A 12,428-nucleotide genomic window follows, 5' to 3' on the forward strand; every position below is an offset into this window, starting at 1 on the left:
TTTATGCTTCCATCTGCTTACAAGCTTTATGGAGATGCTGATTTCATTTTGCAGCAGGACTTTAGCACTTGCCCACAGTGACAAAACCACTTCCAAATGGTTCGATGACCATAAAATTACTGTGCTTGATTGGCCAGCCTACATGCCTGACCTGAACCTCACAGAGAATCTATGGGGTATTGTGAGGAGGAAGATAAGTAACATCTGACAAGCAATACAGAGGAGCGGAAGGCCGCTATCAAAGCAACCTGGGCTTCAATAACATGTCAGCAGTACCATGACGTCAAAGACCACATTGAAAAGACTGCTTGATCTTGCAGGTTGACTTTGCACAACATCAGAAATATCAGGCCCTTTTTAACGTAGCATGTTGCACAACTTCTTGTCCAGGCCCTTGTAATTTTTAAGCTGGACTACTGCAATGCACTTCTGGCTGGACTTCCATCATGCACAATCAAACCTCTACAAATGATTCAGAATGCAGCAGCAAGACCGGTTTTCAATGAGCCCAAAAGAGCCCATGTTACAACTCTCTTTATCTCCTTGCACTGGATTCAAGTTGCTGCTCGCATCAAGTTCAAGACATTGATGCTTGCAAATAGAACAGCCTCAGGCTCAGCACCTGCATAAAAAATAAACAAAAACGAAAAAACCTTCCCCTTTATTTATTCCTTCTCTTTCTAGTTTTTACTGATTTGAACAATACATAAAACTTGGTATTACAAGCACTGTTTGCCACTTTAAGAAGAATCGCTTTATGTTTCCCCCAATTGTAAGTCATTTTGGATAAAAGAATCGGCGAAATGACTAAACGTAAATGACAGCGATTCTTCCTATTGAAAAACTGCCTAACGTGTGGCCCCTGAAAATCGTGCAGTGTGCTGCTTGAGTGAATCAAGAATGGTTGTGAGAAGTGTCAGAAATGCATTTATTCTGTAGCTGATTGCAGAAACTTTCTCATCAGTAACATCCTCCACAGTAATTCTGGCAGAATGAGCACTTCTTTGCACCTGATGCTCCGGCCCTCGTTAAAAAGCAAACCGCAAATGAAGTCAGACACCATGCCAAAGTGGATGTAAGCTCAATAAGCTATAATCTCTTAACTTCAGCTTTCTTAAAGATCCTGTGCGAACAGGCTGCTGAAGGAGATACAGCTGCAACGCTCTTGTGTTTATCTTTTCCTTTTCTGTCCTGTCAGCATTACTTTTTTTTACTTTTTTTTTTTTTACTTCATTTGACTCCAGGTTTAGGTTCATCTAATCTGTAATGAATTAGGTGCTTGTGTGGTGGCTGTGGTAATTACAGCATTTCAAAACAGATTCCATCACTATCCAGGTTTAGGACTTCTCTGAAAAACTTTTACACGGAATACAAACTTTTCAAATAATCCCAGGTGTTCTTGTTTACTGAATGTGTCCTGTTGTTTCATAATGGCAGATAAAAACAAAAGCATCTCTACAAATATAATGCACAGTATGTTTTGATGTAGTCTCATAATGTGAACAGCAGTTCTATGCTGGACGTATTATTTGCCGGATTACTCGCAGAGTACATCTGTGCATTGGTAAACAAACAGAAGAAAAGCTCACCGAAGACGGTACGTGCTGGAACGGACTCCCGGTTCAACCAGAAGGAGACCTGAGACAGAATGACTGTCATTATGCAAGGGAGATAAGTTTGGATCACGAAGTAGCCAATTTTCCTTTTCAAATGGAAATACGTTGTCATCACCACATATTCTCCTATATGAGAAATTAGAAAAGAGAAGAGAGAGACCATAAGAAGGAAGAATTATTGATGAGACAACACAGACTAAAATATTCAGAATTTTATTTATGGATGATCATGGAGGAAGAGCAACTGAGAGGTAGGAGGTGGGGGTCTTGTGTTCAAGAGGAGGTTTAACTGATTGCTTCTTGTAGATCACAGCACCAAGGGCAGAGGATTCGAGTGCTTTCCCAGCATGGCTGGGGCAGATTGAATGTTCTAACCTCAACAGTGAGAAGGAAGTGACAGACAATTGGTCAATCTGAAAGCTCTGCAATTTTGTTCTCTCTGAATTTCTGACAGAGCATGAGGGGCTGCAATTATGTCTTTAAAATCAGAGGTCAGATGACCAAATTACACTGCAAAGGTCATTTAATTTTGGTTCGAAATTTCCATAAAAATCAAATGAAAGGAAATCCTATTTTTCAGTGGCTGGTCTATCGTATATCAGGAGAATCAGGAGACTCATGTAAAAGTCTACATTTTCTTTCGATTACTTCTTTGCAATAGCATAGACTCATCAGTCATATTTTGTTCTAGCACAAAACCTCATGGCCATGTCAATAATAGTTTATTATAGGGACCAATTCTCACTATCAACTAGTTGCTTATTAGCATGCCTAATCATAACATATTGATTGTATATTAGTATTATAAAGCATATCTTCTGCATGATCATATTCTACATTCCTAATTGTACACCATAGCCAAACTTAACAACTATCATGCTAACTATTTATATAAGCAAATTAATAGTTCTGGTTTTAAAGAATGGCAGAAGAATTTTGAAACTGTGCTTGTGCTTTCAGTAACAAGACACTTCAGAAACAAACTTGGCAATGTGCAAAAGTGAACGATTTGTAATATTACATATATAGTGATATGGACTGCATTTGTTCATTATCAGCCCTCATTCTAGAAAAGAAAACCCCTGGCATTCTGTAAAGTATATTCTCTTTTAATGACAGAATTTTCATTTTTATGTGTATAAAATATTAGTTGAACAAGACCTGAGGTTGAAATACTAATCTCTGTGGGAAAACCTATTTTTGACTGAGTTAGCATTCTCTCCCTGCACTGGGAGGCAGAATGGAGGACAATTAAAATGACAAAATGAAAAATAAACAGATGCTTCTGGTGCTTTAAAAACAAACACTGGAACATTTGTCTTTTCCATTTCAGCTGAGGGGGAACAATAAAATAGGTGTCTCATCTGGAAGCAAGTACAAACCCTTTCTCCAGCACTGACAAACAACCAGAGCTTTTTTTTCAAATGTGTCTTAATAGTGACACCAATTTGTGTGTGGGGTCCTGGTATTCCTTACATTATGGGGACTAAATGTCCCCACAGGGATAGTAATCACAAGTTTTGATCTTGTGGGAAATTTATGAGGAAAACAGCTTGTAAATCCAACAGAACATTTTAAACGCCTGTAGTTTTGTGTGAGGGGTATGTTTAGGGTAAGGGGATAGAAAATACAGTTTATATAGAATAAAAACAATACACCTATGGAATGTCCTCATATAACGTGTCAGATTCTCAAATTCCGATCCACTCTGCTGCACTTCATCCAGCTGTTTTTGAATGCTAGAAAGCATTCTGTGGGAACTGCAATTAGGCGGTATTTCAAGCTTGAGTTACTCAGAAGAAAGGAAAATCCTCAACTTACGTATGAATGAGGAAGCATGATCAAATGCATTACTTTTTAAATATACATAATTAAACTAAATTAAATGGACAGCTGAAATATATTTATAGATAGAATTGTTGCTCTATTTTTAAGCATTCTTTACGCAACTAAGATTACATAGAAGCTGCATCTTTAAATACATTATATATTTATTATACAACAATCTCAATTGCAATCACAAAAAAAGCCCTATAATATAGTTATATAAATAAACCTAACCCTAAGTCAGTGATCCTTAAATCTGACTCGCGGCATCCACTTTCCTGCCGAGTTTAGCTCCAACCCTAATGAAACAAACCTACCTTTTTTAATGAGCCTGAAGACACTGATTAGTAAACTAAAATGTATTTGATTAGTGTTAGAGCTAAACTCTGCAGGAAAGTGGATCTCGCAAGCCAGATTTGAGGATCACTGCCCTAAATGACATCCCTAAGTCCTAAGAATGTGGAATGAATGTTTTGTCTATCTATGATTTTACTTCTTATTTTAACAACCAATTGTAGCTGCCAGTCTGCCAATGTAAATTTTTATTTCAATATTTTATTCGTTTTATTCATAGATTTTGTCTTTCGATGTTAATGTACTTTACACTCATAATCATTCATTTAGTCAGTTTTATCTGACTTCCGTTCTGACTATAATTTTTTAATTTTGTTTAATTTTTTTTGCTTTTTTTACATACGTTACATGGAACAGTGTTATTTCAGTGGAGCTCAAGCCCCTAGTCTCACGGTTAGTAAACCATCGTCTCTGTTTTGCACTATGTGGGTGGAGTTTTGTGTGTCTCTCATCAGCACTGATCGTTTCATGTGGGCATCTCCGTTAACTGTTTATCAGCCACAGCTGCCACTCATTACCCGATCCCTACTTATTGCTCTTTCTTTCATCTTGTGTTTGTAAGATTGTTGTTTGAAGTTTCCCGTTCATATGCCTGGTTTCTCATTCCTGTTTCATCTCTGTTTCATCTCATCGTTGGATCTTCGCTCCTCTGGAACCCCATCCACTCCACACCGCCACGGACCACTCATCTCTGTTCCTGTGTCACGCTCTCCTGCTGTCTTTTCTCATCGCCACTTCTTGGATCACCGTCAGATACTCTACATTCCTGTTGTTCCTGCAATTCTTCTCTGTTCATTGGACTCTGTTAATAAATCCTATTTCATTTACTTGCACTTGCTTCCTTACCATCATTTCCCATTACAGAATGCTCTGACCAACATGGAAGCAGCAAGTTCCACATCCCTAGCCTAATTCGGCCACCACAGCATCACCCTTATGGATTAACAGCAAGAGAGCATCGTCAACACCGGATGTGCTGTCCAAGCGATGGTGACACAGGTGTCCGAGCTCACCCAGCAGATACAACAGCTGAGCATTCCCGCTGTGCCGCCTGCATGTCTGTTCCCCGAGCTGTCCTCGAGTCGAACTACCGTCCGGAACCCCGCCTACCAGTTCCTGAGAATTAGTCTGGTGAGCCTAACTTCTGTAGAGCAACCTTACCAGATGTTCCATGTATTTCTCCTTGCAGCCTTGCACCTTCGAGACAGAAGCGAGAAAGAGGCAGAGGTCCAGAGGACTTTGTTAGTATTGCAGTGGCTCTGGACATTTTCTATTCTCCTGCCCGGTAAAAGAGCTAGCCCAGTTTTAAACTTGAGGCTACTATCGGGTGGGATCTCCACCAGGAAGTCCTCAACATCATCTTTTCTCCTTCCAGTGAAACTGAGATGGGCGAACAACATGCACACTTGTCATGCCCTTGGACTGGGGTTCCAAGACCATCACCTTGTGGAGCGAGTGTTGTCATGAGTCTTGTCTGGTGTCTGCTTGGTCTTCTGTGTCTGGTTCTATTTTTCAGGAGGAGGCAACGGTTTTGTCAAACGTGCCCGCGGAGTATCTGGAGCTGAAGAAAGTGTTCAGTAAGCGCTGCTTCTCTTCCTCCGCATGGTCCCTATGACTGTGCCATAGAAATAGTCCTAGGTAAGTCCCTGCCTAAAGACAAGCTCTACTCTCTTTCCATTCCTGAGAGGGAGGTCATGGACAAATATCTGTCTGATTCTCTAGCATGGGGGTTCATCCGCCCTTCCTCTTCTCCAGCGGGGGCGGAGTAAATTTTTGTTGGTAAGAAGGATGGTTCTCTGTCACCTTGTAGTAATAACCGAGAGTTGAACAACATCACGTTGAAGAATATCTATCCTTTGCCGTTGATGTCTTCAGCCTTCGAGAGGTTACAGGGAGCATCCATCTTCACAAAATTGGATTTATGTAACACTTATCATTTGGTCCACATCAGGAATGGGGATGAGTGGAAAACCACCTTTAACATCCCTAGAGGGCACTTTGAATACTTGGTTATGCCATTCGGGCTTTCCAACTCGCCAGCGGTTTTTCAAGCACTCGTCAATGACGTGTTGAGAGACATGGTAGATCAGTTCATATATGTTTACCTGGATGACATATTATTTTTTTCTTTGTCTCTCCGGGAACACATGCAACCCGTCAGATGAGTGCTCCAAAGGTTTCTAGAGAATGGGCTTTTTGTGAAGGCGGAGAAATGCATATTTCATGCACAGTCTGTTTCCTTCCTTGGTTACACTGTCTTGTTTGAGGGAATATGTATGGATCCTGACAAGGTTAAGGCTTTGATAGATTGGCCAAGTCCAGATTCTCTTAAGGCCCTAGTTTTTTCAGTTTTATTCGCAATTTCAGCCAACTAGTCTCACCTCTGACCACCTTGACCTCCCCCAGAACTATGTTCAGGTGGTCTAATACAGCCAAAGTTGTATTTACCAACCTCAAGAGCCGCTTCGTTTTGGCTCCCATCTTAGTCGCCCATGATCCCACACATCAGTTCGTGGTCGAGGTCGATGCGTCAGAGGTGGGAGTAGGTACAGTGCTTCCCCAACTCTGCGTCACATATTTTTGATCCATCCGAATGCCCGGTGACTTCCGAGTGTATTTTACCCCACCCCTAAACTTAACCCTCACAGAAATCATGCTAAATTATGATTAATTAAGCATATACATTTTCGTGCACGTCCGTTCCCTTGGATTGAACCCATGATAGCATGATTACATATCAAGGTATATCGCAATAATCTACCAATTGAGCTACACGAAACGCAAACCAGAGTGCAAATAAAAGAGTACAAAATAATTAATATGAAAACAACCTTTTGCCAATAGGGGCGCAATTGTAGTATACGCTCTGATGGGTCGTATTTCAGGGATTTGGACAAACGACCTGTACGGGCGTATTGGTTGGAGGACAGGTTGAGTGCGACTTTTGCTGAGAGGTAAATATGGAATCTGGACTTCTATGATCTATATAATACCTTTGGATCAAAGCTTACTCATTTATGACCAATTTCCCTTTCACTGGCTCTAGAAGAAGTGCGCCACAAATAATATGGACTTGAGGTCAATTTCATCTCTCATTTTGACATGTGCACATCGTCTTATTGAGCACACACACTTTTCTTCTGCACTCATACTTGTTTGAGTTCTTCCTGCTTCACAGAGGCGGTATGACCCCAATAACTGTGACAGAGAGCAATCGATAAGCTAGGTGCTTGCAAAGCAGGTTAGATAAATGACTTTACTAACAGACAAAATGGAATTTGTAAGCGTATGTTGAAGCTGGAAGAAAGGAGAAAAGCATGTGGGAAGCAAGGAAAAATAATTAATTCAGGTTGTCAGCTGCAAAAGAGAGATTTCATAAAGAGAAGGTTATGTACAGAAGAGTATTACAGACTCATGCATATAAATAAACTGTGTTAAAGAGCAAGAGAGGTTTTCATTATCCAGCATGAATCTGTAACTATGCGTCAAATACTGATAAACAAAGGAAGGCAGACAGCAGCATTCAGTGTAAATACACAGGATTTGGTGTTGTATAAAATGAAAAAAAAAATAAGCTAGGTATTAACAATTATCATAATATGTACTGTAACACAATAAATGCAAACCATATATCAATTCATCACAATATCATAACTGCATCCTTATTGAAACTCTCAGTCTGCTTGCTTGTTTCAGTTTTGCCTGGTCCAACATGTCATAGAAACAGCTCTGAAAATGCTGGTTTTAGTAACTGATAATGCACTCTTTATTGTCGTTGACAATAAAGATGATGTGATATACATGGATTTTTTCTGCATTGGAGAATAATATTAAATAACGCATTAGAACTATTTAAATGCAATAGGAAACATGCAATGATAAAATAAATAAAATAATAACATTAAAACAATGTTATATTCTCCCTTCTTCATCCGCTACCATTTGCCTAGATCTTAACCAGCACTTTTGATCTGCTTTAACTTCACTATACAATCAGAATAGAAAAGTACTTACCTGTACTGGAGCTGATGGTCTCTTTGCCAATGACATGTCCCAACAGGTCATACTGGTTGAGTCTAGAACCATCAGGAGCCACAGAAACAGATTTCTCATCATCTGCTGTCCAGATGTATACAACCTCGTTGTTGGTGTAGGCATCTTAGAAAGACAAACCAAAGCAGTACTGGTTTATTCTGACCAAATGCATATAAGTGTGGTGAAAATAATGCACATAAAACAATACTTCTAGACTGACTGGCTAGTTGAAAAAGCAATAAATATTAGGTTTGCCCTTTGCAACTTTATGTTTACACCGCCACTCTGAGAGGCTCTTTTTATACCCAATCATTTTGCCAATTGACCTAATAAGTTGCAAATTGGTCCTCCAGCTGTTCCTGATATGTACATTTAACTTTTCTGGCCTGTCCCAACTTTTTTGGAATGTGTAGCTCATGAAATAAAAAAAATATGCCAATATTTGGCATTAAATTTCTCACTTTCAACATTTGATATATTATCTTTATTCTATTGTGAATAAAATATAAGTTTTATAAATTATTCCATTCCTTTTTTACTCACAATTTGTACAGTGTCCCAACTTTTTTGGAAACAGGTTTGTCATTTCATGTCAGCATTCTTAATGCAGTCTTTATAAAAATGAACACTTTTGACTAAATAATTTTAGTGCATGATTGTTAGTAAATGCATTAATTAGCACTCTGGGATAAGTTTTCACACATTAATTCAGACTGCTTCATTTTCATCTGTGTGAAATTCTATATAGCGTCTAACCTGACTAAGGCCAATAATAGTGATGGAACATGTCCACCTACACAATCTTGATCATATTATGGATTAGGAAATCAATATCTTGCAGCCAAAGATAATTTATGAAGAGAAATTATATCCTCCTGAGTTTTTTTTTATTTGTCATGTGAGAAATGCAATGAATAAATTGTTCATGAATTATCCATCACTAGTGTATTCTAGGGACTCTGTGTGATTTTTACGTCAAACAAGTCTTTAGTTATTTGTTTAATTGTTCAAATTCCTAAGTGATGTTAGAATCCATTATGCTGTATACATATATTAACATATTTGGTTGCACTTTATTTTAAGGTGTCCTTTTTACAGTGCAATTATATGTATGCTGAGTAATATTAATTAACATCATTTACTTACTATAGGGTTAGGGTTAGGAGTAAGTTTTGACTTAGGGTCACTTGCATGAAGTTATGCATAATTAATTGTTATTATAATAGTAAGGAATATGTGTAAAAAGGACACCTTAAAATAAAGTGTTACCACACACTTTTTTTCAGATGATATGTCCAAACTAAATTTTAAAAATAACTTGGATAAGAGGTTTAAACAATTAGGTGGCCAAACCAATATTTGTATTTTGTTTTGACTAGTACTTATTTGCTCAGTAAAACATGTAGTGCATAAATAAGTTATTGTACAGCCTGTTTTACAAAACAGTATGCAAACTAAAAAGTGTGTAAATTTAAGATATACTTATTACCAGTTCAGAATGCACTGTGCAATTTGAGTGCAAAAACATTTTACTGGTCAGTTTGCCTTCTGAGAGAATTAAAACCATCCAACTAAAAATACTGGAAAAGCACCAACTGAAAATTCTGACTTTATAACAAAACAGAGCTCATGATAAAAAAAGTGGCCAGTAAAATGAATAAATGCATCTCAGTGAGGGCAATTGGAATGCAACTTTAATAAAAGCTGACTAACCATGGGTCAACTGCTCCCTCCGATTAGCAGCTTCCTTGAATCTAATGTATATAACGGTGAAATGTAACACAAGGACGAACTTTGCAAAAGAGCATGAAAAACAATTATCTTGGGGTCTGTACACAGAACAAACAACACACATACACAGACAGACACATGTGCGCCCACATGACCCTGAGCAAGTAAGCGGGAGAAAAGCTGGCAGGCTTAACACTAGAAACATAATTCACACAGCAGGCTGAGGATTGCTAATTAAATTTTGATGGCCACATAGAAACCTTATTGTTTTATTCTGTTGGAAGGTCATTAATCAAAAGCTAAACACATCAAGTTTAATGCCACTTCATCCATTGTGAATAGTAATTGATAATGAAGTGCATTATTGTTCCATGTTTAAATAAATATTTAAATTATACGACTGGCATCGTTTCATATTTAGTCTGGCCTGCGAGAAATGGCTATAGGCTGAAAAGTTCAACACTGTCAAAGACTTTCAGCACATTACAAGACAAGTTAAATTTAGTGTCTCAGTTAAAGCTCAATTAAAAAAGGGATGGGAGTGAGAAAGAGAATATAACATGAGAGAATGAATTAGAAGCAATTCAAATTGGAATGGAGAAGGACATATTTCATCACATATCACTTTATAACACTATTTTCATGTGAATGACCTTGCTATAATTTGATTAACAGTCCAATAATAGTTTCTAAGTCGTAGTAGAAACTTACATATTACTGCACACCTCAAATGGTTGTTTATTGTAAAATGAGCATTAAAAAATGAGCAGCTGGTTAACGAGGGAATGAGGAGCTTGTGTGTCATTAGCTCTCTACTCCGATGGCCGTTATGCATTAGCCTCAATTATAAATCATCATGGCTGGCAGTCATATAAAAGCCGGACACTCATTCTGCTGGTGTGAAATGAACCTTTTACCTGTTTACCAGACCAAATAATGGAAAAGTAATAAGAAGTAGAAAAATAGAATACGGTGGAGAATCAAGATGATTTTTTTTATGCCGTTCGTGTTTAGTGTTAATGGTCCTTGAATGTCTGCAATTCTTTTGCAGTGCAGGCAGAATACCCAAACTATAAGCAAAATAAATCATGCAATGCTTAAAAAAGTGAAGAAAGTAAATAAAAAATGTATTTTTTGTTTGTGCACAAAACTAAATCCTAAATCGAAATAAAAATACATGAGCAAAAAGACATAATGTGAGTTTTAAACAAAATAATTACTAATGAGAGAGTGGTACAAGAAACATTGGTTGCCACAACTGACCAATTAAATTCTCATTCCAGAGTGACGCATAATAATTATGCTTACAGGACACTTCTGGCAATGTAATACATAAGTGCATCTTTTGACAGTTACCAGATTAATTAGCACCCTAAAATCACAGTTTATGTGACATAAAAAAGAAGGGGAAGAAAAAGATGTTTTGAACTATTCATTATATCAAGTTTATTATTCCTTAAGATGCGCTCAGCTTTCTTTAAAGAGAATAAACAAGCTGTTCTTAAAATGAATGATAACATTTCTCCAGAATACAAAAACAAAACCAAAATCAACCCAAATGAGCACTTTTCTACTATTTCTCAGGTCTTTAAATAGAAGGGGGAAAATGTGCCTTGAAACATGACGAATATTTAAAAAGATAAACAAACAGACAACTCTGTAAAAGCAATATAAGGCGAGCAAAAAAGAACAGAACAACATAAAAGCAAGTAAACAGGCTTTGTGGGGGATTGAGGGAACAGTGCTTTTAATTGACTGTTGTTAACAAAGCCCCTAATGATGCAGCCCACTGTACGATGTCTTGCTAAAGAGCCAATTCTTTGGTGTCTTTCTGCTGCATGAATCACAGATCCAGTGAGGGGTCACCATTCTGCATCTGTCAAAAAGAGGTATTATGGGGGCAAAGGCACTACTGAAAATGTATGAGCAAAGGACTTTTGTTTTATTGCCCAGTGGGATGTTTTATTCATAAAGGTGTGACTGCTGCATCATGGTGACCTTTGGTGTCATTGGCTGGGCTATTAATCTGAGGCTCAGCACAGGAGGGGAATTACGAAACACGTTTGTTTGTTTTAGGACTGGTGACTCCACACAGGAAAAACAAGGTCTGTATTTTTTGGTCTGCCTTTTGGGGTTTTATGTTGTATTCTTACGACAATGCTGACTCGGATAGATGTTTTTTATTGTAAGGAGCAATCGCAGATGGGTAATAAGCATCAGGTGTGACATTACGTGCCATTCTGAGTTGTGGGGAGAAAGACACTGTGTTATTGGGTGCTCTGAGCTGTGTCTAGAAGATAAGCTGCTAAGAATTTTCTGATCTAGGCTGTCTTTAAGACAAACAAGAGTCTGTCTGTAGTCACAGACACCCACCTAATCCAGTTCAGTATGTTCCACAGATTTCAATGTCATGCGCACAAGGCAACATGTATAGAAAATACTCCAGAGAATCTGAGCAGCTGTCAGTTACGCAATCTAAAAAAGCTAAATGATGACAACAGAGAATTACTTACAGCTTCCAAACTTTAGCGGGCAGGCATGGGCATCCATAGGAAAATCCTCCAGATGCATAGGACACTCAGCATGGATGGTTAATCTATGTAGAAAAGAACAGAGACAGAGCTTTTAAATTCAGCTTGAAAGAGTATTTGCAACTTTTGTTATGTAATGTATTTAAAAGTAAAACAAGATATTCAACAAGAAATTATTTTATTTCATCTGTTGGGAACTGACTGGATCATGAAAATTGGGTGTCACAGTAAATACTAAAACAGAGCCAGACTTGACTGTGAGTTTGTATTACTTCCTACTGCTGTAATCTTTATCACATTCAATTTTTAATAATGACTTCACCAGCTGTAACTG

The 12,428-nt window shown here is 37.9% G+C and overlaps 1 protein-coding gene across 1 annotated transcript in view; it reads right to left on the reverse strand.

Annotated features, from left to right (window-relative positions):
• The window catches only part of LOC113038302 (gamma-aminobutyric acid receptor subunit alpha-2-like), a 186,524-nt gene that overhangs the window by 38,996 nt on the left and 135,100 nt on the right, over positions 1-12,428 (reverse strand). Inside the window, exons 6-8 of the mRNA XM_026195616.1 lie at positions 12,077-12,159; positions 7,812-7,955; positions 1,590-1,742 (exon numbers count right to left, since the gene is read on the reverse strand). Of these exons, the coding sequence (XP_026051401.1) occupies positions 1,590-1,742; positions 7,812-7,955; positions 12,077-12,159 (380 nt within the window). The remainder of the gene's footprint in view (positions 1-1,589; positions 1,743-7,811; positions 7,956-12,076; positions 12,160-12,428) is intronic.

Source organism: Carassius auratus, chromosome 21 (genome assembly GCF_003368295.1).
Source record: "Carassius auratus strain Wakin chromosome 21, ASM336829v1, whole genome shotgun sequence".
Lineage (NCBI taxonomy): Eukaryota > Metazoa > Chordata > Actinopteri > Cypriniformes > Cyprinidae > Carassius > Carassius auratus.